General features: G+C 40.4%; 1 protein-coding gene and 1 long non-coding RNA gene across 2 annotated transcripts; one reads left to right on the forward strand and one right to left on the reverse strand.

Annotated features, from left to right (window-relative positions):
- Window positions 1-84: 84 nt before the first annotated feature.
- On the forward strand, window positions 85-5,114 carry LOC108876205 (uncharacterized). Its single transcript, XR_001959958.2, has 4 exons — window positions 85-312; window positions 693-847; window positions 1,525-1,585; window positions 5,024-5,114. It is a non-coding gene; the product is annotated as an uncharacterized LOC108876205 (long non-coding RNA).
- On the reverse strand, window positions 2,792-27,872 carry yap1 (Yes1 associated transcriptional regulator). The gene is made up of 8 exons (XM_018665562.2): window positions 27,136-27,872; window positions 25,482-25,717; window positions 16,075-16,193; window positions 15,285-15,398; window positions 9,604-9,773; window positions 7,381-7,508; window positions 6,050-6,162; window positions 2,792-5,686 (listed from the first exon to the last, which is right to left on the reverse strand). The coding sequence occupies exons 1-8, from the start codon at window positions 27,334-27,336 to the stop codon at window positions 5,451-5,453; spliced, it is 1,317 nt and encodes a 438-aa protein (XP_018521078.1). The 5' UTR covers window positions 27,337-27,872; the 3' UTR covers window positions 2,792-5,450.
- Window positions 27,873-27,991: the final 119 nt, after the last annotated feature.

Raw genomic sequence — 27,991 nt, forward strand, 5'->3', positions numbered from 1 at the left:
CTACCAACTGATGATCAATTACATGCCAAATTTGATCCTTCATTTGTAGTCCATACTGTGCCAAAAGACTACAATTCCCTTGAGTATGAGTTTGTGCCAGAGAAATGCAGGTGTTTTGCATTGAGGCTAATTACAGGAATGTCTATATATACACCCAAGTGTCCCTTCATTCTGTTTGCTTGTTTTGAAGAAAGTCTTTGACAAGAAGCTTGTATATTATTGAATGAGGAGCAAATTGAGTTTCAGTGGGGCGTACATTGTTGCATCCACATGTGATTGTCCCTCCAGCACCTAACAAAGCCTCTCAGCCAGGTAAGCAGCACTTACATATTTCCCCTTAATAGTTAATTTGTCTTACTCAGTCTCACTCAGTGTTGGTTGTCATTAAACACTTTATTTTAAGTTTAAGAATCATTTTGAGGATACAATTTGGGGATACTGTGATTTTGATATTAAACTATGACTGTTGCCTTTTATACTGTACCTTGTTTTGAGGCAGATGAGTTGGCAGTTACACCCAGTATCAGTAAAGCCACTGAAGACCAGCCAAATTATTTTTCTGTTCATTTTTTCTCTCAGATTAAAACAATGCTCTCCTTCTTGAAATCTGTTTATCCTGAGTCATGTGTGATTCATGGGTGCAACACACAACCTTATTGCTACAAATTATTATGGTTTCTTGTTCTCTTTAGGCTGCCCTGGTGCTTTAAACAATGCTGTGTCTGTAGACTGGGCTTTTACAGTTAACCTCAGTTATCAGGGAGATAAATCTATGTTGTGTCCGGATCGGAGCTGATGAAGTTGAGAGATGACACACTGAAGGTGCAGAGGCCTCAATGGAGCTGAGGTAAATGAATTGCATTAATAATTGTAACCACAAGCCAATATCTCAGATTGTAATTGGATTCTGACAACAAATAATGTGTGTAAACTTTGAATTCAGCTTACACAGTACTCAGCAATGGTGGAAAAAGTGTCCAATTCATCTAAGTGAAAGCACCAATACAGCAATGTACAAATGCTCCATTATAACTAGTCCAGCATGAAAAATTCTTCTTCAGTAAAAGTCATCAGATAAAGCTGAGGGGTCATGAGATGATTAATGGAAAAAGAAAGAAGACAAAACAAAGTTCTGATTCACAAATCTGTTTTCGGTTTTTGGACTTCTCCTCTAATCTTGGATTTTTAGTGAGATATTGGATCTTTTGAACATTTATGAAACTCTGCATACACGGGAGTCCCACCTACTGGGATTATCACTTGCAACTGTAGTCTAATGGAACAGGGATGTGTGAGATATATGTTAAGTATATTGTGTATATATATATTTTTAAAAACATGTTATAACTGTTGTTTGACATTAACATTATTAAATTCATAATTTTACTTTCATGTAAAGACAGAAAGCATTTAAAGTGTGGGAAGATGTTGTTATTATTAAATTAGTTACTGATTAAATTAACTCTTTTGAAAACCTGTCATTGTTGTCTTTTTCATACAAAACTTTTTTCCATACCATTACAGAATTGGTAATTTAACACTCGCGTTAGGCCTGTCGGACTCCACTGCAACCAACCAACCACCGGTATGTTTGGGAGCCATTTTGGACGGCATTTTTCGGTCAGTTTTCTTTTTCTTTGCTTTTAACAGAAAGATATACAATTAATCCACGAAGAAGGCTTTCAATATTCAAAATCATCATCAGTCGAAATGAGCATAAAAGAGAACAAAATTATAACAAAAATTTATGACAAAAAGTAAACTATTTAAACAGATTCCTCAAGTTTGGTAACTGTATTTTGAAAGTCTTTACCGGAAGTACTGGTACGCTATTATTTGTGCATTAACGGTGCTTAATGAATGGCTCAGTTCCTCCCTGTGACCACTAGAGGGCAGGTGTTTTATTTTAGATATACACATAGTTAATTTCTCTGCCTTAGAGTTAAGTTGTGTACAATGTTTAGCATTATTTCTAGCTAGGTAACACGATAGCTGCCAGAAATGACAGATGCGTGTTGTTTGGAAAAAGAGAACTGGGTTCAAAGTAAAGAGACACACGTGTCTTGTCCTCTCTTAGTTATAGTCAGAGATATTATTACATATTGTGACCACCGGAAGGCAGTGTATACAAGTGCTCACTTACTCACGTAGACTGTATCTACCTTAAAAAAAACTGCACGAACGTCAAGGAAGACTGTTAACCTGTGGATTTAAAATTAGTGTTTACTGCCCTCCAGTGGTCATAGTGAGGAACTGCAACAAATGAATAAGTCAAACTAACGTCAGACGCAACAGAGAGAGTACTTCCGTTGAATACTTTCAAAGTAAAACCATTGAACTGGAATATTAAAAACCCTTGTTTTTTTAAGTCGTGATAGTCACAGCAAAATTAGCATACTGCTCATTATTATCAATAAACAGCAACTATACTACTACTACTACTACTAATAATAATAATAATGATAATAATAATAATAATAATAATAATAATAATAATAATAATAATAATAATAATAATAAAGTTGCTTGCTCATTCAAATAATTTACATACTATTATAGGATACATTTGCATTACTTGCATTAACTGAAACGTTGCATATTTATTCTATTGCATGTAAGCCCTACATTTAATAGAAAATACAAGAACGGGTAACTTTACAATACTCTAAGCTGTAGGATAGGGTACAGATAATAATATCCTGTGTAATATAATCCTTTGATATATTTAACTCTGCACTGATGAGTTTAGAATTTATACTAGAAAACAATGAATTATGACAAGAAAAAAATATTACCACAAAGTATATAGTTTATTTCAGGCCAATTTCAAAGTATCATATGAAGAAAGATATAATGTAACAGAATTTATTGTTCTAAAACACATGCACATATCTATCAAAAAATGAATAGATCATTACTGAATATAAATCATTTCATGTGCATTTAGAAAACTCTAAATACAAAATCCTTTAACTTGTGTGATTAGTTCTACTGCTACAATGACAGTCAACAGCTAATATGCTCTGACAATTACACACTAAGTAAGCATAAAATCAGGTTTGTGACAAAATGCATCATTGCATTCAAAATGAAAACTCTGTAGCCGTGCAATACAAGCACTGCAGTGTACCACTCATTTTAGTTGCATTGTTCTCACCAACACTGTTTATCCATCTTTAATCCATCATCAACACATGATTTAATGATCAATAAACTCAAAACTAAAAAAAGAGGTTTCTCACACAGAATAAAAAAAAAAAAAAAAAAAGTTCATGTTCTCAGATCTAAAAAAAATTGTTCCATCAAGTTAATGCTACCAATTAAGTATTGGTTGGCAACAGAATCATTGTGACATCCTGCGAGGCCCCGACCAAGGGCACGCACGGCAGGCTGATTATTCAAAGGTTACTGCAGTAATTAAAAAATGTAGTCATGGTGTAAACATCAAAATAACGTGATTATGAGAAAACTGTCAGTGTGTTGTTTCCACTGCGGCTGTAGCAGTTTCTTAATCAGAGAGCATGTAAACATGTGAGCGCTTATAGAAGAAACACTTGCTTCTCTGTTCTGAAACCTCATCCTTAAATCTCAGGGTTAGTCACTCAAAACAACCATCTTGTCTAAAAAATAAAAAAGAATCTCTCAGCTAGACCTATTCAGACATGTCCATTAACACTTAAAACCTACGTCAATTTCTCATTAGCTTATACAGTTTGTTCATACAGAGGCTGATTTACAAATCATACCGTTTCTGGACTCTGTGAAAATGGAAGCAAAAATAAGTGTTGGTGTCACAAAAACATCTTTGGAATCTGCCACGACAATTCCTGACTGATAATAACTGATTGTTTCTTAATTATTCCACAAAAAAGAATTTAACAATCCACGTAACTCACCGCCGTCAGTCAAACCCTGGCCTTCTACATTACCCCTCGACATGACTCTTAAACCTGCTTAAACTTGTCCTAGCTGTAGTCTATAAACCCCTCATTTCAAAACACAGCACAGCATCGCGCAGAGGGGATCAGCTCCCTCTTTAGGAAGACAGTTTCAAACATTGTAACTCTTTTATACTGTACGTTGTCACAAGGTGTAATTGATCAAAGAGCTGTAGTTTCTGTTTAGCCAAGAGGATCTGCCTTTTTTTGGTTAATGTTTAGGAAAGATAGTAAAAGCTGCATGTGATCAACAAATAAACAAATCACACGAATATGTATATAGTAAAATCAGAGACAAGATGAATCAGCTAGGTGGTTTAAAAAAAAAAAAAAATCCAAACTGAATTCAATCTGTGTCTTTGCAGACTTGGAGTAAGTGAGTGTGATAACAGTCGACCCTGTTAAGTGTATAAAGTCATCTATGAAAGAAATTAAAAACAAAAGCAAAATGCCATTTGATCTAAGCTATCATACATATGTAGTAACCTAAAAATAAAAGAATACTAAAAAGATAAAACAATGAATCATGAATTAGGCTTGGATAAGACTGAGATAAAAAGAAGTTAGGGTTAACAAAAAATATAAATCCCTAAATCCCCTTATAATGTGTTTATAAAACAAAAATACAGTTCTGATTATTGAACATTAGATAGAGGAAAGTGTGGCTGATGCTTATGAATACAGCCTAATGCTTATTGCTGCATTACAGAAACATAGTAATTGTTCGTGGTGCTCGCGTCTCAAAAAATACAACTGAAGGCACTTGATCTATTTAAGGTTTAACTTAGACTTGCTGGCACAGCCAAGCAGCGATGTAGTCGGTCCCCAGGCTCAAACCCTCAATCCCCTCCCCCCCATCCCTCCCCAGCAAAGCCAACATGTCCTAACTGGGCCTCACATTACCTTTACTCCAAATCAGTATTGTTCTTTATGCTTCAAATACATCATTTTTGGTTTCTCAGGCTTGTTGAATATAAACAAAAAAAGAAGAAAGAAAAACTTACAAGGCCAAATATAAAGCTATTTAAGCTAGATGCAATAGTCCCAAACACAGTTACGTAGTGCTGCTTCATGCTATATTGCAGGAAAAAAGAGGCACCAGAGACTCCAGGTGATAACTGATGGGGGCAGTCCTTGCAGAAGAGTACATGGACCTGCCCAGCTCAGCTACGAGGGGAGACCAGGGGAAGGAGCGACCCCTGCTCTAGGTAAAGATGCCCTAGATTCACTGACAGACCTGTGAAAGAATTGGGGACCCTTGCGTAATTGTCTGTTCATGGGCCAGCCTTGAAGACACAGACAAAATAAGGAGATAACATACCAGTGAAAAGAAAAGAACAGAACAATACTGCCTCAAAAGAGGTTGGCCTTACACGCCGAGACAAGAGACAGAAGTCCAGAGAGGCTCGCTGAAATGTCTTGTAAAAGCATCTATGAATCCTTCACAGATTAGAGCAGGCAGCAGTTCAGAGTGTAGGGAGAGGAGTAAGGAGCACCCCCGCTCGAGGCCTTCTATAACCATGTGAGGAAGCTCTCCTTGTCGATCTTAGTAGCTGCCAGCACGGACTCCATGTCGTTGAGGATGTCAGAGCTCAGGGCCTCCTGCAGACTGGGCATCAGCTCTTCGCCTTCCACCGCCATGCTCTCACCCTCAAGGGTGCCCAGATCCACATCTGTCCCCGGGATGGCATCCAGGTAGTCGGGGAAACGACTGGGCTGTGTTGCCATGGAGGGTGGAAGTGGGTCCCCTGATGAACAGAAAAACACATTTAAATGATTTGACTGAGCAGTAGTTCAGTGTAAATAAAATCCACCATTAGCACTGCTATAGTTAATTCAACTTGTTAAAATAAATGCAATGATGATCCAAAGCTGTTAACAATTGAGCAATTTTCCTATTCTTCCAACATGAAGTGAATGTAGCCTGTATTGGTTTTAGCTATATTTTCCTAAACTGTCAGCTGAGTGTAAAGTAAAGCCAGGTAGTAGTAAATATTAGTGAGCAGCCGCAAGCACCAACTACAGAAATTTAAACAGGAAATCCAAGCAAAGGCGCGTCAGAATCAAGACCACACCGTATGTGATCATATTCACTTTGTTTCCCGCCTCACCTGTGTCCATCTCATCCACGCTGTTGAGGAAGTCATCTGGAGTGCGAGGGACGCTGTAGCTGCTCATACTCAAGCCGCTGTCTGTGCTCTCATCCCTGGAGTGGTAGGTCCCGCTGAAAACACGAAAATAACAGAATATGGGCTGACAGCTCCGCACAGTTGCTAATAAACACCATGATTTTCACCAGACTGAAAGCTTTTTTTTCTCCCAGCAGAGTTTAGGGTGACCTTAATGACCTTCACAGTTCTACTCTGAAACTGAACAACGTGAATCTAATTAAACGATCCCACAAAACAAACACTCTCAGTTATTAAAAGCACACAGACTGAAATGTAACAGTGTGGCCTCAATTCCCTCATGGACCTTGTGCATACGTGAACATTTCAACAGTTACATCTACTGAAACGACTATGGCGACTAATTCACAGTGACACCATTGAAACTCAGCTACACTTTTTCACCCTGTATTGCAGAGTATAGGAAAAAGAGCAATGATAAAAGGGGCAAAAGAGACAAAGAAGGAACGAGAGAAGACATTTGACAAGTCTATACTAATTAGCAGAGGAAAAATATGTAGGCAGAGTATGGCAGAGGCAGGATGAATGAGGCCATTGTGAGAGCAGGGGAGTGGAGGCAACAGGGAGGAGGGGAGATTAGGTTGGCCTGTCTACTGACTAGACCACATGTTCTCATGGCCTGCTTGCTATTCGGCTCTTTCCTCACTTCGTCCCCTTACAGAAGAACTAGAGCTTGAACTGTTAGGAATTACTTCCCAGACTGCCATGAAGCAGCAATTACAGATGGGTGAGAAAAACTTCCTGTTCCCTTCCTTAATCTTTTCAGATCTAGTCTCAGTCCATCAGGTTTTGTGTCTTTATTGCTGAAGTTGTGTAAATTGTCTATCTCCACTTTGATTTAAGCATGGTTTTATATCATTTTTTACATTTCACTATACATTTCTGATTGCCTTTATCGCAGCAGTTGTACAGCCAGAGGTCATTATTGTGCAATGAACTCCAGCACAGAGCTGCTGGTCTGAATGAGTCATTACCATGTGAAGAGGGTTAAACCCAGAGACTGGCCTTCTGTTTTTACTACTTGTGTAACTCAGGGAGCTCTCACAAGAGCTCAAACTCAAACAGCCGAGCACACAAAGATTCCCGCAAACAGGATACATTAAGTCTGATGAGCTGAACCAGAATGGGGGCCCTCTCCAAGCACACACTGACGTCACTCAGTGCAACTCAGCTGCAATTGTACTGTACTAGGGGAATTTTTTGCCTCCATTTCCTCTACAGAAGGACATCCCTGGCGTCTGCACAAAACCAACCTGTTGAGGAATGGGTCAGAGCTGTTGGCAGTCATGGTCCGGGCATCTTGGGCCATAGGGGAGGACACAGGATTTGTGCTGCCGTCTTGATCCATACTGGTAGGCAGCTGGTTCCTTAGAGCGAGCTCCTGCGGATGATAAAGCACAAAAACCCATGAGCAACACAATCAACCCCACCCCTAACCTCAGAAGCTAATTATACACAGCTACAGCTTCATGAAAATATTTTAGAACAGCCTTGTACGCCTGCTGCTGTGCTGTCACTGCATAACATGTTAAACTGAGGAATTGCACACAGACTTCCAACATGGTGATCTCCATTTCTCCCCATACCGAGTGTCAAATTACATGAGGGGCCGACCACAGTTGGAGACAATTGTTTTCTACACATGCTGTATCAGATAAGGTTGAGGATATGAAGTCATGTTGTTCTTTTTTTTTTTCACCTCCTTCCCTTTAAGTCCTTGAACGGGAAGCTGAAATGACTTGACCGGTGTCACAGTTTTTGAGATCTCATTAAAATTTTACAGGGTCATAGATGACAACAAGGAGTCAGCCAATGAGATGTGATGTTTTTTTAAATTGCTGCTAGACACTAAGTGGTTAGTAGAGGCTTTTATTGGTTGTGGCTGAGGATAAACGGACACAATGTTCTGAGGCAAAAAGATGACTAAAAAGTCTTAATTAGCCCTTTTTAAAATAATAAGATGTTTTTTCCTTTTCCCCCTTTTTTTGTTTTCACTTCAGATGTACTGGCAGCAGTGCTTTAAGGTGTTTCTTTCTCAAGATCTATCCCAGAATCCCATGCACACATACAAACAATCTGGTTTTGATTAAGAAGGATTATAAGGGGTTGTGTACTATAAACAACCTTTATGGTTTTATTGGCTCTCTTTTTGTGCATGACTAAGCAGCATCAGTGCTCAACTACTACCAGCAAGTCACATTCATTGCTACCCATTCTTCATCACAGTTCTGCCATGTGGAATACATTTGGGTGTGGCAAGTTTTGCCCCAAGGTTGAACTCCCTACATAAGCATGTAGCCTGCACAATTACACAATTTCCTCCTATATTATGCTCTACAATGTTTGAAAATACACTTTGGCCTCTGTAATCCAAACATCATCTTATGTATCTAAAAATCTAGCCTGATAGAGGTGCTCTTTAAATGCAGAAAATCTGGTCTGCAGTCATTTTTCCACATTTTAGTTTCCATTTCACTCTTTGCTTAACTGGCGAGTGTGGATGTCTGAGGTTTGTGTAACTGAGCTGCTTATGTGTCATCTTAAGAACTGTAAAGCTTTCTTTGCATTATTCATGAATTCTATATCTGTCGTTATTTACATGTACACAAGACACTGGGAAATATCATGCAGGAAGACAGGAAATAGAAATATGTGCACTAAAATAACCTGGTTACTCTAAAACCTTTGTGTTCATGCATGAAGTCTTTGCCATACACATATGGTCCTGTAAAAACCAAGTTAGAAACCTGTTAAAGGCTTTCTATCTGTGCTATCTGTGCTGACCACATATTTTAATCCCCTTCCTGATTTTGAAAACCAGATTTCCCTTTCATATGATGTTTCACAATGTCGACAATAACCAGGTTACTTACAGAGCATACAGTGTACATGCCCTGAGGACTTTCAGTGAGCCTGGTATAAATTATCTTTCTCCCTTTACAGCCTGGTGCATGTACACACTCAGGTCACTTCCTACACCGTGAACTTTAAACAACCCATGCGAATGTCATGGTAAACAAAGTCACCAGCACTGTCATTCATAATCATAAAACTTGGTTTCTGGTGTTGTGACACAGCCTTGAGTAAACTGTTGGACTCGGCAGCACCACCCTGTGTGGGCGGCAGTATGACACATTCACCGTTAGGAAGTGATAAAATTACCATAGATGACTCACACAACTTCATTGCAGGGTGGTGTAACAATAAAGACAGATCAAAAGGGCTTAAGATCCACCACTGTACCTATTAATAATGACTCATATTTAAAGGACTATGCAAGATGTACATTGCGTTTCACTACATAAACAGTTTCCTGGTGCCCTCATTCAATAAGTGACACATTAGGGGTCCAGTGTCTTGCTGGACAAATACTGAAAAGTATTAACCTTATGACCCTTTTGATATGGGTTAGTTGTTCCTCTATGAAGCCACAGTACTTTCCAATTTTTTGAAATGCTTTAACTCTGATTCCTGACCTGTGGTCGCTGCCGAAGCAGCTCCTGTTGCTTCAGTCTCAGCCTTTCCTTTTCGATCTGCTGCAGTCTCATCTGATTGTTGCCTCCCATGACTCCGCTGTGGGTGCTGGGAGGCAGCTGGCCTCCCTGCTTCACTGGACCACTCTGGGAGATTCTCTGCTGGTTCAGGGCTGCAAAAAGGACAAAAGTTTAAGTTAAGTTTAAATCTGTCAGTATAATGCATAGTGCAATGACACCAAGTGCTCATTTTAAACTTGAGGCTTGAAATAGCAAACTTAAATTTTGTGGAAATGGTGTGATTCCAGATTTGTCTGAATACAGTACCTGCTACTAGTATGGAATATACAAGACAGTTTTGCTTGATCTTTCAGGCAAACAGGGAAAACCTGCTGGGTCTCAGTTAAGTGAAACAGGAAGCTTTTGTCTTTTTACCTATTCTGTGTTTAAGCTAATAAAATTAGATAAGAATTTCCAATAAATGGATCTAAAAAATGAGATGTATAGGATCCCCAGCTATGAAATACAAATCTCATAATATGTAGTAATACTCTAATGTCTCTGCAACTACATCATTTAATGCTTGGCTGCATTCAGATACTGTTTGACAAGTCTGACAACTTGAACATTTTGTCTACGTGGTGAATTTGTAAAAGAGAGGAGCCAGTGCAGCAGGTTGTGTAGGACAAGGGAAGTCCCAACACAAGTTTTCCACCTAGTGTCTGAAACAATCACTATTCCTGTAAGACCTGATCCCCTCCCACTCACTGACTAAGACAGGCTTTGTTAGTTTTGTACATTGCATCAGTCATGACTTATCCTTTCATTGTGCGTTTTTTTTTTTTTCTTCCTTCTAAACAAATCGCAGATTAGACTGACTGCCTCCTTACCCTGGTCTGATGGGTCTACTTCAGTTCATTTAATGAATGCAATATAAGCACAGTATGTAAATCAGACAAATTCATTTAAAACAGACCTACATCAGTGTCTGTAAACACTGTACCACTCTTAACCTTAGCTTCAAAGCTCTTTCTAACAATGTAATTGCATTGTGCACTAACAAGCTTACTACATGTTTACAATATCAGAACAAATGTGTGTGTATTGAAAGCACAGCTGTTCCCCAGTGAAATCTTTGTTATTCTTTACTCTAGCGGGGGTGGGTATAATAAACATGAGTATAAGGCAGCACAGCAAATGCTGCAATCTATGCATGCAAAGTAGGTCACACGTTTTATCACTGAAGTAGAGAAAGAGAAGCAAATGTGCTTGACCACGAGGGGTGTAACAGTAACGGAACCAATGAGGAGCGCTGTTTGCTTATGCGCTTGAAGCACCAACCAAAACAAAGCCTTGACGAGGGCACAATTTTCATGCGGGGCTGTCTCGCTCTGTGCTGTTCTGCCCGCCCCGGCACCTTTCTCATCACCATTCAATCACTGTTTACACTATCTCACGAGCTGAATGAACCATGGCTCAGGGCTCTCCCTGGGAAGCTCTGGAGGCCCCACCCTACTGTCTGCCCCCCCACACACTCTCTGTCCACGCTGCCTCCCCCAACAACCCCACCCCAGCACATATACATGCACACAAACACACAGACAGTCACAGAGCAGCCTCCTCTCTCCCACACACATCAACTGAATCCATGGGAGAGTGTGTCACTTCTCTCTGCTTCTTATCTTTGGCAGATACTAAGGCCTTTTGTGGTTGGATCACTCTACCATCAGGGCACCATTAGCTGTTCTCAAAACAGAAGTGCTGCACATGGGCCATGTCAGCAGCTGTAGATCTGTTAAGGCCTGAGCTTTGAAGAAGACCATGCATTAAAAGTGAGGGGAAGCATATGGAGAGATCCACTGATACACAAGGCCACACATTTGAATAAAAATTCTGGTTTCAAACGACCTAGGTCTGTAGTTTTGACCCTAATTTCTATTGCTAAGAACAACACTTAGTCATATACACATCCGCATTGCTAAAAGTGTAATGATGATTAGATAGCCAAACCTATTTGGAACAGGAAGTGACGACATGCTGTAAAAGCATCACCTAAACTGTCCACTGCAAACATCCAGCAAAATTTATAGGCTGACTGATTCAACTCTACCAATCCTTCTGCAACTTTCCATAGTTGTGTGTGTACAGTACGATTAGTATTTTAAATAATAACATATTGCATTCACTTTTACCCCCCAGAGAGGTAGTTCAGGTCATCTGGATAAAATATTGGCTTGTTTACAACCTGTCTGATAGTCTGCCCACTCAGTTTCTTACCCCATCTGATTTATTGTATTGATACCACCATGTTCCCAGATTACAGTGTTATCATAGCTGCTAGAAACCGTGGCCAAAACTATGTAAATAAAACTCAAGTTGAAATTAAGTGGAAATTTGGAATTTTTTGTAAGTTTTGGAGAATCAGTATGTATTAGAGATCCACTGATACACAATGTACGTTGACAAATGCAGTCTTACAACTGTGTTTCTACTGAACCACCAAGTCAAGGACTACCTCACAGACCAAACAGCGAACAGTAACCAATGTTACTGGAGGAAGTATGCACAAACAATGAGCATATCGAAGCAGGGAATTACATCTGTGGGTGAGATAGGAGCGAAGGACAGGTTCAGTTTAGGGCCAAAGTGATAGCTTAAAAGGAGGCCAATCCAGGCTGAGAAGATTGTGTGCGTGTGTTTGGGGGGGTTGAAGTCAGCAGCACATACGGGCGGCGATAGCTGGTGGGCCATGCAGATAAGAGACAAGTTAATGCTGTCTGCCTTTTGTCTTCTTCACGCACTCCTGCAACACAACGAACCAGCAACACAGGCCCTTATCAGGCGATCACACTGGCAGGCATATTACACCACAGGATCACCTGGGGCAGGTAGAGTTGGAGGGTGTGCCAGCTGTGGGAAGCTCTCTATGTGACCAGGGCAATGCACCTTTGAAGGTTTGGTAAATATTTGTCTGCTGTCGATTTAACAAGTTTTTAAAAAGGTCCCTTGGGAAGGTGTTGTGTTTCTAGCATCAAGATAAGTGGAGAAACAGTCTGGATGTGATACAAACGCTGTTTTATCATCGTGTACTCAGTAAGGACTGAGTAAAGTCAGTCTGTGTTGACTTAACTCTGAATGGCAAGGAGATGGGAAAAAAAAAACATATTCAGGCAATATCAACAGTGTAGGGAAACCTATCAGGGATATGATACCCAACAGGTTAAAATTGTGTTGAATTCATCTGTTTGATTAAAGTACAGTTATTTTGTTTACAAAATAAAAGCTTACAGATTAAGCTGAAACACAAATATAGTAATGTGATGAGTTTTTTTATTCCTCCAGTTTTTGTTAAAATCATCTGGATGGTGTCCCTGTTAAAGGCTCAGTTTGTCCAACTTATGGGGAAAAAAAATCTTGATAGGCACCTATCTCTTAAGTAGGAGGTGCTTCCAACAAAAAGTCTAAAGTAAAAGGGACATTGTTTTTGAAATTGCTGTAGGTTTTTTCCAAATGTTATTTTTGAGTGCTTTTGCACCACAAAACAAAAGTCAGTTCACTTCCATTGTTCTGGACTGGCTGGAGCAATCTCAAATGTGAAATCTCAAGAAAAAAAAAATCAGATAAAACCAATACTGTCCACATGAATGGACACTTGTGGGGGTAAGTGAGAAAACATGAAATGACCCTTTGAACCGGCTCACTACTGCCTAATTATCCTATGAGTATTTCATGGCATTATTAATAAAGGTGCTAACTTTTCTGGTGAATTACTTTGACAGCAGAGGCATAAAAACATCACATGACAGATAATGTGACAATGTGTTTGGCAAATGGCATACATTAAGGCATCAAAGCAAAACACTTAACTCCCAGAGGAAATCTTGCTTGTGCTTTTGTGCACACGAGTAACCCCCCACCCCCACCTCACTGTTTTTGCTATTGTTCTTCCAAAGTTGTATGTACAGAAAACAACATATCCACATAAGCCAGCCCCCTTTTGAACTCAGCCATAGTACACTCATGGCTTGTTCGCTGCTCACCACCTCCTTGGATCTTAAAGAGGATGCATGCCTATCCTGTCGGCCTTTTTTCCTCTGTTCCTCAGTTTTTCTTTCTTCCCCTTTCGCCTTGCCTCTCCCTGCCCCCCACCTCCCCTCTCACATTGGAGTTCTTTGACTGAAAAGGTCTGGAACAGATTAAGAGTTGGACCACAGAATAAAGAGGCCTGGCAGAGATTCAAGTCTGTCTGGAGCTACAGCAGGATGGGGCTGTGCCTGCACTGGGCCTCACGCAGGGGAAAGCCAGCCGGCAACAACCCTCAGTTAAAGGCGCTCTGCTGCTTTTCTTCTCAAAGCTCAAATTAGCCTCCATTATCAAAGCAGCTGGCTTATGATTGGAGACCTACATAGCAGCAGTATAGAGGTTTTTTGATGCAGAGAAGCCAATCTCTGCACAAATGTTATTGAGAATAATCCAAAAGAATAACAGTGCTGCATATCAAATATCAAATTGTTTGAAGCACATACCACTTGGAAATACTTCTAAAAATCTGAATGATAAAAAGTACAAACAACAGCAGGTGAGCAACATAGGAACAGGTATAAATGTAATCATTTAACAGTAGAAGAACAACAGCAAAGATTTTATCTAATGTGGAACAAAATTTGATGGCATACAATGAGTTAACACGGTCTCTTTCTCCCTCTCACTCGCTTTCAGGGGCCTAGAAGCCTTGTGTGTTCAAGACTTATAAATCTTCAAAGAGCTTCGCCGATCAGAGCCGCCATCTCTCCCCAGCTGCCCAACTCCCCTTACAACTCTGTTTTGAACTTTCCTGCCTGCCTTCAGAGCAGAATACACAATTGCTTACAGAAAAAAACTGCCCTTTAACTGCCTCGGTTCAATAAAAAGTAACGCTAAAATCAAACGGGATAACAGGCTGCGTGCTGATTCACACATGTTGCCTTTGTGAACCAGGGTGAGCTTCCCTGGGGAACACTGCTTTAATGAAGGGATGGCACCTGAAGCGTAAATGAGTCAGAGTGACATAAGCAGGAACCTTCATCTCTTGAAGTCTTCCTGGCACATAGGAGGATTAGCTCATTCCCATGGCCACAGAGAAGTCTCAACACATGTACGTGGTCCTGTCACTAATTCACCGACCCTGGCCACCACACACTGAAAGCTAACTGTCAAACTTTAGCTTGACCGGGGGGATTAATGGCCAACTCAGCTGTTGCTCCAACACCAAAATGGCTGACAAAAGGTTAGCTGCAGATTTTGAGGGCGGGGTTTAGGTGAAATCTGGTTTCAACAACCAATGGTACTACTAGTCACCCCAAAACAATGTAGTGCGGTGAAATGAACTATGAATCATACAGAACTGAACTCACTATTACAATTGCGGTGATACATCTTTTTTGGATTAGGTAGAACTTTCTACTGGGGAAAGTAAACAGCTGTCACAAAAAACAAATGTGTAAGAAATTCTTTCCTACAGAGAGAGTTCTTCGTATAACTCCCTTGTTTACATTTTTTTATGTAAAATATAAATATTCTGTTTATTTTCTATAGCTATAATTTTGAGGTAATAATAAACTACATTAATATAATAAATGAACTTACATGGTATTTTACTTAATTAAGAAGAAACAAAACAAAAGCCTTGTCTATAGCTAACTCACCATAGCGTTGGTCAAGTCTTGGGTCCAGCCAGGATGTAGTCTTGTTCTTGTGGTTGATGTAGTAAATTTCTCCCTCTGATGTAATGGCTTGTTCCCAGCCCTCAGGGAGAGGACCTGGGGAATGACAGGTAAATCATAATGTTGAAGAAGTGCTGGTGGTTCACTCACTGCTTAGATTTTTCTTTACTGACATAACAATGCAACGAATTACATAACTATAATACATAACTGGGCACACTTACTGCAAATTGTAGCTATGGACGCTCTTTAAGTAAAAGCAGTAACATCAAATATATACTGTATGTTAATGTGCACATGCAAAGACAAAAATAAGCAGGCTACATTGGTAAAAGATATCCAAGACAGATAGCAGCACATTATTTTTCATCTTTGAGAGTGTAGTAAATCTTTGACATCTGTCACTGAAAACAAGCAACCCTGTTTATCAGCATTTAAGGCGATTGTTTCTCCAGATTTGACCACAGGTTGCCAGAACAGTGACAATTTGAGAATACAGAAGATACTTCATCTGTAAACTCTAATCTGTGAGTCACGAAGCTCTCAAACATGTCAGACAGGACCTGTCACGTTCTACCTCAGTCTTACCTCACCTAGGGCAAATTCCAACCGCATGGACAGAACTGATGTACACCGAGTCTTAGTGACATGTAAGAACTAGACTAGACAGCTTCTGGCTTCTACTGTATATTGTATGGAAGTAGGAAAATGCCCAGAAATAACTTCAAATAAATTGATGTTGATGAAATTATTTAAGTCAACATGTACACACCACTGGCTGGGTTCATAATGTTCTGCTGTTGGACTGGCACAGAACTGGGTGGGGCAGCCTGGTTCATCTGGAGCAGAGCTTTGCGAGGATCCTGCCAAGTGGTGGTCTGATCAATGTGGCTGTAAGAAGACAAGATAGCAAAAAAGAAAAAAAAAAAACATCAGTGTGTGTCTACTAGTAATCAGTAGTAAGTTCTAACTAAGGACCATATCAATGCGAAGAAGCAGGTCACATGCAGGAACTGATGACTCAGAGGAGTTTCAACAAGCTCTTTGATCAAAACACAGAATCTATCCCTGCTTTCTGTAAACGATGACTGTTACAGGAAGCCAAACTCAGCTGTGTCTGTTTGGACCCACTGTGAACCCACGATTCAATACAGATCCACACAAAGCTTTCATTCTTAGTTTGGATTGGACTAAGATATTTTTTCTACAATTCTCTATAAACTGTATGTCACTGAACAGAAGGGAGAAACTGCAACTTGTTTTGAATTAAAATAAAGTAATAAATAATTGAGACAAAGCAAAGTGTAGATTGCAACTAAAAATACATCAAGCCAACCATCTGTGACTGTAGGTAAGCTGAAAACTTCTTGAAAATGTCTAGGAGGCTATGACTGGTTTCAAAACAACTATTGTAACATCAGACAATGTTGCTCCATCTATTTTATGGCTCGTCTTTGCTGGGACAGGGGCGGGGAGCGGGGGAGGTGGCATTGTGCTGCATTCTGTGAAGGCATTGATAATTAGTGCTTTGTTGGTACTTGTTGCTTGATTAAGATGGAAAGCTAATACAGGAAGCCCTCCTCTCCCGAGCAGGACCCTCTCTATTGAGGGAGGGTCAGTCCCAGGGCTCAACGCAGGGGGTCCTTTTTCCTGGAAGCGGCTCGGACACTGTGGAGTGTCAGGGGCTTTAACAATCTGGCGCCACATTTACAAAGCTTTCACCTGCTTGACAAAAGCACAGACTGAGCTACGACCTAAAACCCCACTATTCACTTGTTCTTTTTTTTTGTTTTTTTAAGAGACCCCCCCCCCCCATCTGAAACAAATAGGCACCAAACTCCAGCAGCTTGTTTATGTAACACCACAACTCTTACATTTATATCGTAGCTGCAGCTTAATTATTTCAGCACACATGACAAAAGTAAGAGTTTGTTCTTAATGCAATTAAATATTATCATCAGCAATCTATCTATGGGACCCAGTAATAATCATGCTCCGGATGTGCTCTTCCACCCACAGTGATTCTTTACAACTTGCTGTTAATTTGATCCAAAAGTGCCATTAGCACAGATTTTGGAACAGCTGGGTGAAGTGAGAGATTCAGAGAGTTTCTCTTGGCCTCTGCGGTAATCCCAGCCTGCCTGTCTGCTCTCTATCCCAGGCCAGAGAGCGAGAGGGCCTGACTCAGCACTCCTCCCCCCCACACAATGCAACCCATTTTGAAGCCCCCTCTTGTTTATGCTTTACTGATCAAAGGAGCTGCCAAATCCCCTACCAAGCCCTCCCCCAGCCCTCACACACACACACACACACACACACACACACACACACACACACACACACAAACACCACAAACCAAGCAAAATAGCTGGAACTGCTCAGACTGGAGGGGCCCCTTGAGAAAGAGGGGTCACAGGGAGCGGGGTGAGACAACTACAGAAAAGAAAAAAAAAAAGAGTGAAAGAGGAAAAAAACATCTACGGAAGCAATCCCTCTGAATTCCATTGGCTGGATGAGTTGCCTGGTCCTGTTACACTCCAAGCACCCGCCCTGCCCCCTTCGCTGCCTCCTTCCCACTCTGGAAACTATGACATTTATTATAGAGGGGAGGGGAAGAACAGGGGAGGAGACTGGGAGACAAGCACTGGGATAAGGGAGGGGAGGGTTTATCGTAAATGAGAGGCCTGCACATCCTGGTACACCAATACAGAACAGAAATGCTACAACTGGAAAACATGGATGGAAATATATACAACCTCAAAGCCTCTGATTATAATTTCTCCTCTGCCTCCCCCCCACTAAGCTGAGCTTCTCTTAGTACAGAGGAAAGTATGAATATTGGATTTTCAATCACACACTAGCGTGCGATGCTAACTTTGGTAGCTCAAATCAATCACAACAAGGCTTCAGTTCAAAACAGAGGGGATGATAATCAAAAAGCTGGTGATATAATCCACACACTATAAGAGCTTCTGAGTCAGTGCTGCATTGTATTCAAAGAACCTGTTTGTGGGAACTGAGCAGAACTGTTAATGAGTTACCACGAGCCAGTAATTCATCACCAGGTTTTAAAACTAAAAGATAATCCATTCACTCAACCTGCCCCGAACCCTATATGGCTAGGGCTATACTCCACTTCCTGTAGGCGAAACATAAAACAAAACAATGTCATGGCAACTGTTGGGACGGCTGGAGGCCACCAGTTGCTGTTAGGAATTGCTGATGATCTGCAACCTCCACGGTCACAACTGCTCGGTGTTGTCTTTACATGTCTCTGACACCACAGCAAGCTCAGCAGGACAGCCACCGCACCCTCCCCCAAACTCTGTCCGTGGGGCAGGAAAGTGGACATAGAGAAAAATGGCTGTGGGTCAGGCCTTGTCTACACAAATACATTTGAAAACAGTGTTTACATGTTCAAGGCTCTCCAACCGCACTACCATTCGGGTTGTCATCCAAACTGACATGCCAAAACATTAGGGTAGTGCTTAAAGTACCAATCTTTTTAGTCACCATAATGAACTATGACTGAACTGTGATCAGCTTGAATTCTTGTTGGTTCCATACAGTACTAAGCCATGGATTGAGAGTAGAGAGCTGGATTATTCTACAGGAGTAATTCCTTTATTGTGGACATTAAAACCTCACCACTACTTCAATCAGTTGTAACTGATTGAAATCAAACTAGCCAACTCTGCTAATCTTCATGAAGGAGCAAATTACAAACACACAACCACCTTCCAGGTCTTCATGGATAAGACAGCAGCTTTTTAATATTTCTGTCAAATGGTTCCCATTATTTATGAAGCACTGTTTGTTCACAAAGCCATGCCATGGATGAATTGATTCATTTTTCCTCAAAATTCAATAATTTTGTACAGTATCTTAAAATAAAGAATATGTTTTTGGTATTCCAAAATGCAACCCTATCATGGATGACAGGATAAAACAGTGGGAAAATACCCTGCATTGTGTAAACCACTGTTGTAAACCACCAAAGACAAAATGTAACCCATTATCATCTTCTTCAGGGAAAACTGTCTGTAAATGGCCAGGTACTGCACCGAAGGAGAGCACTGTGGTTCAAAAACGAGCCATTATCAAGGTGGTTGACTGTAGTATGGTGCTTCACTAGCTAATTTTTGCTCAAGCTGTCATCATGGTCAACTGTGGCTTAGCAGAGCACAGAGTAGGACTCTTGATCCACCCAGGCACTTGACATCTCCTTGAGTGATGGCCCAATTATCAAGCTGGCGTTTATTGTGCCAGCGTTATTTATAATGTGTCTTGCTGAGGAAGGGGGAGGGAGGCCTTTCGCATAAAGGTTAAACTTGACTTTGCTTAAATGCAACGACTTCTCTGTTCAGTGCTGATCACATGAAAGCTAGTTTCCGAAAACTTGTGTTTGTCTTTCTAATACTAAGATCATTCAAGATCTGTCTGTCTGTCTTCTGTCTTACCGTTAGTCAAATGTATATTTAAAAAGACTACGACTGAATTAAAAGTTTTTGCTGAATTCAGCAAGACGGACTTAAGAGAGGTCCAACATGCTTAAAGAGACCCCAGTGACAAATTTTGAATACTGCTCGTTTCACAGACTTCATCTGATTACAGTAGTATGACAAACTTCCTAACACACACGGATTGCCTGTTTACACCCATGAAAACTGTGGCGTTTGCATCTGGGTTTAAGGAGAATGTTCTAGCCAAAAATAAGTCAGCTCTGTGGTTTAAATCTCTCTGCAAAAGCTCTGCTACCTGCCAAAACAGCAGATCAAAGCTAGATTTGAGGCCAGATTGACTGTTTATTCCACTGAAACTGTCCCTCTTCAAAGCCAGATGTCAAAAGTTGCATTTCACTGGTGTAAAACAGGGGAGTGAAGGCTATGGGGAGTGCAGCAATGATGAAACACACCCCACAGCTGAGTTGTCAAATGTTAAAAATGGGATCCTTAGGCCACAGGGGCTCCACCCAGGGAGTATATGCTTGGAAGGTGGTTGAAGCCGATGACTTAAGAGTGCACTGAGGGAGGCCAGATGTAATCAGGCCTTTAAGATGAGGATGACCATCTTCACTCTGGTTGACTGGGGATGCCTGGCTGCCTCTCTATCAGCAGGGCATCATCAAGAGAGATTATTGGGGTGACCTCTGCGACCCTATTGTGGCTTTAAGTTTTTCTTTGAAGGAGTGGTTGTATCATCATGCTTCCTAATGAAGCAACTAATTCACCAACTACCAGGACTAAATGTAGCTCTGAAGGTTCAGTTTTACTGCAGTTTTTTTTTTTTTTTCCTTTTCTTGACTATGTTGACTGCACTAGATAAGCATTTAATAAATTAGTAGACTCCCTTGCAATATTACACTTGTTGTTAATGGGTAAATTCATATGTTTAAATAGTAAAAATGGTTCAAATGTATGCATTCTGAAACTACATACATTTGTTTCTTTATTTTCTTATTCAACCTCTATTCCCTTGCTATGAGTTGCTATAAGTTTGAATACTTTTAGGAACTCTAAACCTCACCTGAGAAGGTCCACCTCTTAGATACTACATCTCTGTGGTGATGCCCTCAGTGACAGTGGAGGCATTGATGTCTGGAACAGAGGTGTTACATCAAGACTTTGGTAAACACTAGCCTGACTTTCTCACAGTCCCATTTGTGTACTGAGCTGACAGGCCCCAGTTGAACAGGAAGGGTCTTGTCTGTGTGTGGTCAATAAACCAAAAGTTTGTCAAACACAAAGTTGCTCCAAACGAGAGCTTCACGCAAGCTTACAGCCTGGCCTTCCCAGCACCATTTGTGACTGAGTGGCGTCAGTTCATAACAGTTTAGTTTGAAATCCAATTTGCACATTTAGCACTTCAAGCTTTCTGCAGAGTTGAAGTAAATCAGATAACAATTGATAAAAAAATATTTAGGTATGAAGTTTACATTAGATGCTACGTATGAAGCCAGTGTCCACCAGTATAAAACTCTTTTACACAGCATTAACACAGCAAACATCTGGGTGACTGGACAACATTAAATGATTTATTTTAACAACCACTGTGGGTATTGTAGTATTTAAGTATGCTCCAGGTACATATTCATGTATGAAAAAACTAAAACCAAAACAAACTTCAATCATTTTGCTAATTCCTTCCATAGTAATATGAATAACCATGTACTGTGCTCAGTAGGAAAATGTTGTGGACTTTAAAACAGAAACTAACCATTTACAGGTACAATTGTCTACTGAAAATCTCAACATAATCCTGTGGTCCAAATCAGCACTGCACTGATACAGACTTCATGCAATATGAGCATACAGTTTAAGTAGACACTTTGATCTTTCCTGCTCTAATAGGAGGTCTTCACTTCCATTTAGTGCAACAGATGTTCAGGAAACCCTAGATAGTGTACATTGAAACTAGACTATCAGTTTATTTGATGTTCCTGGTTACTCAGGAGAGTGCAGCTGTACAGTGTAAAAACATAAAGAAAGAAATATACACAGGAAGGGATGATCACAGTGAATAATTTCATAATTCACAGTCACTGTTAAGTTACATAGGAAAAGGCACAAGTAAGCCAGCCACATTGTGGGAAACCAGGCTCATCAAACAGTTCCAATCCAATTTAGAAAAGACAAAAGCGTCCATCAACACATAGCTCTACCTGTAGACAATAGCTACTCCCCTAAAGCTTTCCTCTGCTTGGGGCTGACTTCCCACGGACTAAAAGCTCATTCAAAGCTGCATTTAATAAGTGCCCGGAAACAGTGATTACCCCTCCCAGTTCACCGGTGTGTCTAAATTAGAAACCTTCATTAGTTTATGACCCAGCCCTGGAGACTGGCCCTTCCCCCCATCCTAGCAGCAAGCAAGGTGACCCAACCTTCCTGCCCCTGCTGTCATAAATCAAAGGCCACAGCAAACTGCTGGAAGAAAGAGGAGGAGGAAAGGTCAACAGACTTTGTTGACATTCTCCCAGTCTTCTCCAAGCTTTGGGGTTTTGTTTTTTATGTAACAGCCAAAACAAAATGGAGATATATTTTGCAGGAGAGTGTTCGTATTTGACTCCTATTTCTATTAGGAATACAGCTACAATTTATCATTATTTGATAAATAATAAATAATATATAATAAATAATAATAACCTAAGTCTAGGCCTAAGGTGACATCCATCTGGCACACAGTTTGAAATTCAAATGTACATAAATAAAACCGAGAACAGAAAATCTATATTTATTGATTATCAGATTTGTTGGTGAATTACCAACTAATTATTTCAGCAATTATCACTATTCAAAAGAAAAACATTAGGCCAACTGCAGCCCTAACAGCACAGTCAATCATTTGTTATCACTGATTTAGAATTTACAAGAGCTGAATATTTCAGGTATGAAAAACATGGTGAAGCCTTTCAGAAAGCCACTGCCCTCTCTCCCCGCCATCTTCAAACTTCATGTCAGCCATTTGTCTATTTTGGGAAGGCTCACATGAGTCTCAACAGGCCTGTGGTCTGAATAAAGATCACTGTTTCACTGCTAGGACAAAGGGAGGGCCGGAGTTTCTCTTGGCCTCTCTTCTAGTCATCTCCACATGGCTGCCATTTAACTCCATTGACACAAAAGAGGCACCATCACAGCGCCACAGCTCCATTCATTCCAAAACGGAGCCTGGTTTTTAAAGGGAGTGGGACATCGGCATCCACAGAGCTGCTGTGACTCACAGAGGCCAATCATTCCCAAATGTATAATCTTATAGTGTACCAGTAAACAACAGGGAGAAATAGATTAAAATAGATTTTAAAAAAACTTTAACCCTGAGTTGATATATCTCTAAGGACAACAGTGATCAACTGAGTGAAATATGAGCCCCTGCTCTCTGCTCAGCTCTGCTAGCTGGTGACCAACTCCCCACCCCCACTCGTCCATCCACCCACCCACACACACTCTCTCGCTCTGCTTCACTCCTTCAGCAACATGTCTTGGTCAGACAACCCCTGTTTATAAATAGGGGAGTGTCTTTTCCCGCAGCTCAGCCGAGGCTGCCTTTATTTCAGATCAAATATCTGCACTTTGATGTGCGGTGAATGGAAGATGCCTCCTCGAGTTTCCTTACTTGATCACACTGTGTACTGCTTAGTCTAGTTGTACATGCAGTTGAACAATTCTTTACAAGTTACTCAGCTTTTTCTTATTCATAGTTTACATCATTGCATTTTGACTTTTGTTAATGTTATTTTGTTAATGTTGTCAAGTCTCGCCTAACTGCTGCAACTATAGAGTTTGTGTCTTTCATTATAAACCAGTCAGTCATACCAATTCTCTCTCTGCTCCCCTGTTTTGTTTTCAATGTAAAAGCAGCAGAATAAACTTAACTCAAATTTTGACAATAACCCAATTGTTATATAACAAGGAAAAAAACAAACATATTGTTTTAATTTTTAAAAATAACTGACGTATTCCTACGAACAACAACAAAATTGATTCACGCAACAAACATCTAAACTATAAAAGTTATACAACATTGGGATTTCCAAACTCAACATTAATTTTGTTTACAAAATTGCTTCATTGTTTGGAAGGGCATTAGATCAGTCGCTTTCTAAACAACTGCTGTAATCCTGGGAGAGTCTATGGGGATAGTGTTTTCTCTCTCCTACCCCCCAGTCCTTTTGTACAATTTTAGAAGAGCCTTCGAAAAACGGGCCAGATGTTCTCCAGATGTGAAACCTTAAAACATCTGGTACTGAAAGTTCTTTTTTGATCCACGTAAATTTGAGGCTATCGTGTTTGTTCAGACTCTGTGTCAGAGAATAATAATTCCTAGAACTGACAACATTTTGTCTGCCAGAGGAGCAAGAATGACGACTTTCAATGTCAAATCATCTCTAAACATGAGCTGCTGAGCATTTCATAAACTTGGGGCATTTCACGATGAATAGATTATATTATCATAAATTGCTGACAAAGACATCACCTTTATGAATAATTCAATCCATCTTTTCACAGAACTACAGAGAATGAATGCACTGAAACACAGATAAATCCTTAAGAAAGTAGTAAAGAATAACAAAAATACCCTCAAAACCCCAAAGGTTACTAATAAACTCTGTGACAGACCTAAAGGGCTCTGGTATACCAGGTACCTATTATTTTTAAAAGTTTACTTTGGTTCATTAATGTGCAAGAGATCTGCCGGGTAGCAGATGAGTTTTGCAGAGTTGTCTGTCCTGTGCTGTCTGGGGCAGCTACAGTGGTCCATTGTTTCTACTGAAACCTGAGCCCAAGTAAAGGAACACTACATACAGCAGCAGTTCCTCAAAAGACTTCTCTTGTTTGCGGAGGCCACCAAATTTAATAACCTACAATTTAACTATTGCAATTGTCTTTTTTTGAGCACACTGGTCACGATTGTGCACCGTGGCAGATTTGCAAATTACTGTCAGCGGGTACACTAAGTTGTAGTGTGAGAGTCTGATCTCAAGACCACTTTGCTGGTAACTTGGACTTGATTTGTCCATTGCTGGAGGCTAAAATCTTCAATTTTTTACCTAAAAAATGTAAAATAAGTTTTCAACCTGTGCCTGTAATTCTACATAAGTTGCGCATTAAAAGGTTCAGATACATGTAATGAACATTAAGAATATACTCATGTATTATTTGTGTTGTAAAGACAGTATGTTAATAGCCTCTTGACTAAAGTTAGTCTTTACCCCTTTAAATACAACCATTGCACTGAGCAGACATATTGCAGTGACTCTTTTCGACACCAAATTTTAAATGGGTCTGCCACTCTCATATGAAAGTCAAGACCTTTCTAATGACTAACATGGTCTTGTTTGGTAAAACTAAGAGACGCAACTTTTCCAGTAATAGGGATGCAATAGTTAAGTGGCATTAGATATCACAGATGCCTAATTTCTCACTCCTGACATTATCAGGTCAAAATAAATAATTCATTTTATAGCAGTTTCTCCTTCATCAGGATGCAAAGTTGTTGACAGTAAGGTATATCCAGACAGCTGAGGTATACTCTATAGAGTGAACATCAGCAAAATTTTTCATCTAGTTTCAAAGCCATCAATTCATTTTCATAAACACATTCTTTTAATCTGCAAGGTTCCCAGGTTGTCAAGGACTATAAAATACATGAAACAGTGTTGATATTTGTTGCCAGCATACTTACTTAAGGAAGTATCTCTGGCCGGAGGCAGTTTTGGCCATCTCCCACCCCGGGGGCAGGGGCATGTCATCAGGAATCTCATAAGAGGACTGACGGAGATGTTGAGGGGAAGCACCTGCTGAGCCCATGCCAGACAGGGAGCCACCGGAAACAGCTCCCAACTGCAGAGAGGCTGGGGACGAGTGCGCACGGACATGGTGGGGGGTGAGCGCTCCGCCACTCCCAGCATCAGTGCTGGCCTGTGTGGGGGGTAGAAGAGATCATGAATGCAGTCCTATAGTAGTTAGTAATAAGGTAATTTCACTTGGGAACAGGACTGTTATGAAGAGAAAATATGTTTGTCTAGGACCTAGTATATATCTGTCTAGCCAAGTATTTATCAGGCATATTATACTTTGTTAATATTCTATTTTTACTGTTATATTCTATTTTTTACTGTTGTATTTATATGCATTACATACGGACTGCTGTAACAACCAAATTTCCCTTCGGGGATGAATAAAGTTATCTATCTATCTATCTATCTATCTATCTATCTATCTAAGTTTGTTCACAAATCTCTAGTTAAAAATGACCATAGTTATTCTAAAATATATTGCTTTTTAATTTGAGATGACATTAGACAAATGACACAACAAAACTAGTGTAAGTATTTATATGTTATATATATAAGAATATATGAAGTAAATATTTTCATTTTGAAAGGGAAATACAATGTATTATCAAAGATAACTGTAAGGATTCAAAGAACAACAGAACACAAACCATTAAGGATTAGTGATTTTTGTGGACTGTGAACTGCACTGCATGATCTACCATTTCAGTCACTCTTCATGTGTTGTAATCTCTTCACATGCATGCTAGGGAGTTCCGTGCATGTGAAGGCATGTTTGAGTGTTGTTTAGGTCCGGGGAGGGGGGATCTAAGGCCTGCGTGGGACAGAGGAGAGCGCAGACTCGCTACACAACAACACATGCGCAGTGAGGATAAAACTCCACAGAGAGACCACAGGCAACAGTTGTGGTGGGACGAAGGGGGTTGCGGGGGGGGGGTAAATAAGACGACTTCAACCATCATATGATTTCTTCATTGCAAATCATCTTGATGATTTGACAGACTTTATTTGATTGTTTATACATGATTGCTATCGTCCTGTGTATATATTACATTTGCAAATATGTTAAAGTTCACTTATCCTGTGTAGGTTCAGCCAGTTTGACAAGTAACTTTAGGTCTAACAGATTCTCTTATCTACCAGGACAACCGCTGAGGCCAGGCAAATGGTTCTGAGGATATTTCTGTTACTCTTTTAGGTATAGGCCTCACCGGACATGTTTTTTTCTTCAGTGGTTTTGCCAGTGTAAGTGTAACTTGTTGGCAAATTTGACACAAGTAAATTGTAATAGCATGTGTTAACAGGGTAGACGAACACACTTAAAGTGCAAATAACTTTAATAAAACAGAGATATTGTATTATACATTTAGGGTGCAAGTCACAGCGGTGTTTTCCTGAGGGATAAAACGACTGCAAAGTAGTTAAAGTAACTTTCAACAGACTGTACCAGTCACGTACTGTAGGCCTGAGCGCCCACAGGATGGGCCTAAGGTTTAATCGTGATTTCTGGGAAGGGGCAGAGGAAAGACAGGGCGGGCTTACTTGTCTGGAATGGGACTTTGGTTCAGGAGGTTTGAAGAAGGAGTCTGGCAGCTTCCTCATCCTCATAGGTACGGAGGGAGGCACGATAGTGCTTTTCGGGTTCATCACGGCATTAAAAAGCGCCTCCAGGTCGGTCTCAGAATCACCCCGTACATGGACGATTTGGTGTCCGGCAGGAGGGTTATGCTGGCTCGGATCCATTGTCCCAAAGCAGTCTGCGAACTTTATGTGTCCGAAAATGTCGCGTTCAGAAATTCAAAAAAAGAAGTTTGAGCCAACCCCAAACTTTTGTACGCGCAGGAGGAAATCTGGAAATCTCGACGACACTCAGTAAAAGTTATCCCGAGTCATTCTAAAGTTCAGCAGTGGAGAACTTTGTTTTCTTCCAGAGTGTGTTAGCTGTCGAAATCTGCAGTGAAGGACAACGTTTTCCTGTTGTTTCTTGATGGCATACTTGTGAATGTAACAAAGCGCATATCTACTCCACACGGGAATCTATGTTGTCGTCCGGCCCCAACTTTTCCCAAAAAAAAAAAAAAAAAAAAAACCGCAGACGCTGCCACAAAAGACGAATAACACAACAAACGCTTGGCTGAAAGAGTCCCACTTTTTCTGTGTTTAGGCCAAGTTAGAGAATATTCTTACAAGAAAATTTCATGGTGTTCGTGAGACAAATCTCTGCAGCTCACTTTCTAGAAAAAAAGTTTTGCTCCTGTCGGGTCTCAACTTTGGGCAGGACATCAAACTTTATGACTCATGGGATGTCTGCTCCAGAGGCGGGGCTTGGCTTTAATTGGGACAAGAGTCTTTAAAGGTACAGTCAGTGTAGCCCAGAGGCCCGGGAAGGTCCATGGCC

Source organism: Lates calcarifer, linkage group LG21, assembly GCF_001640805.2.
Source record: "Lates calcarifer isolate ASB-BC8 linkage group LG21, TLL_Latcal_v3, whole genome shotgun sequence".
NCBI classification, from domain to species: domain Eukaryota; kingdom Metazoa; phylum Chordata; class Actinopteri; family Centropomidae; genus Lates; species Lates calcarifer.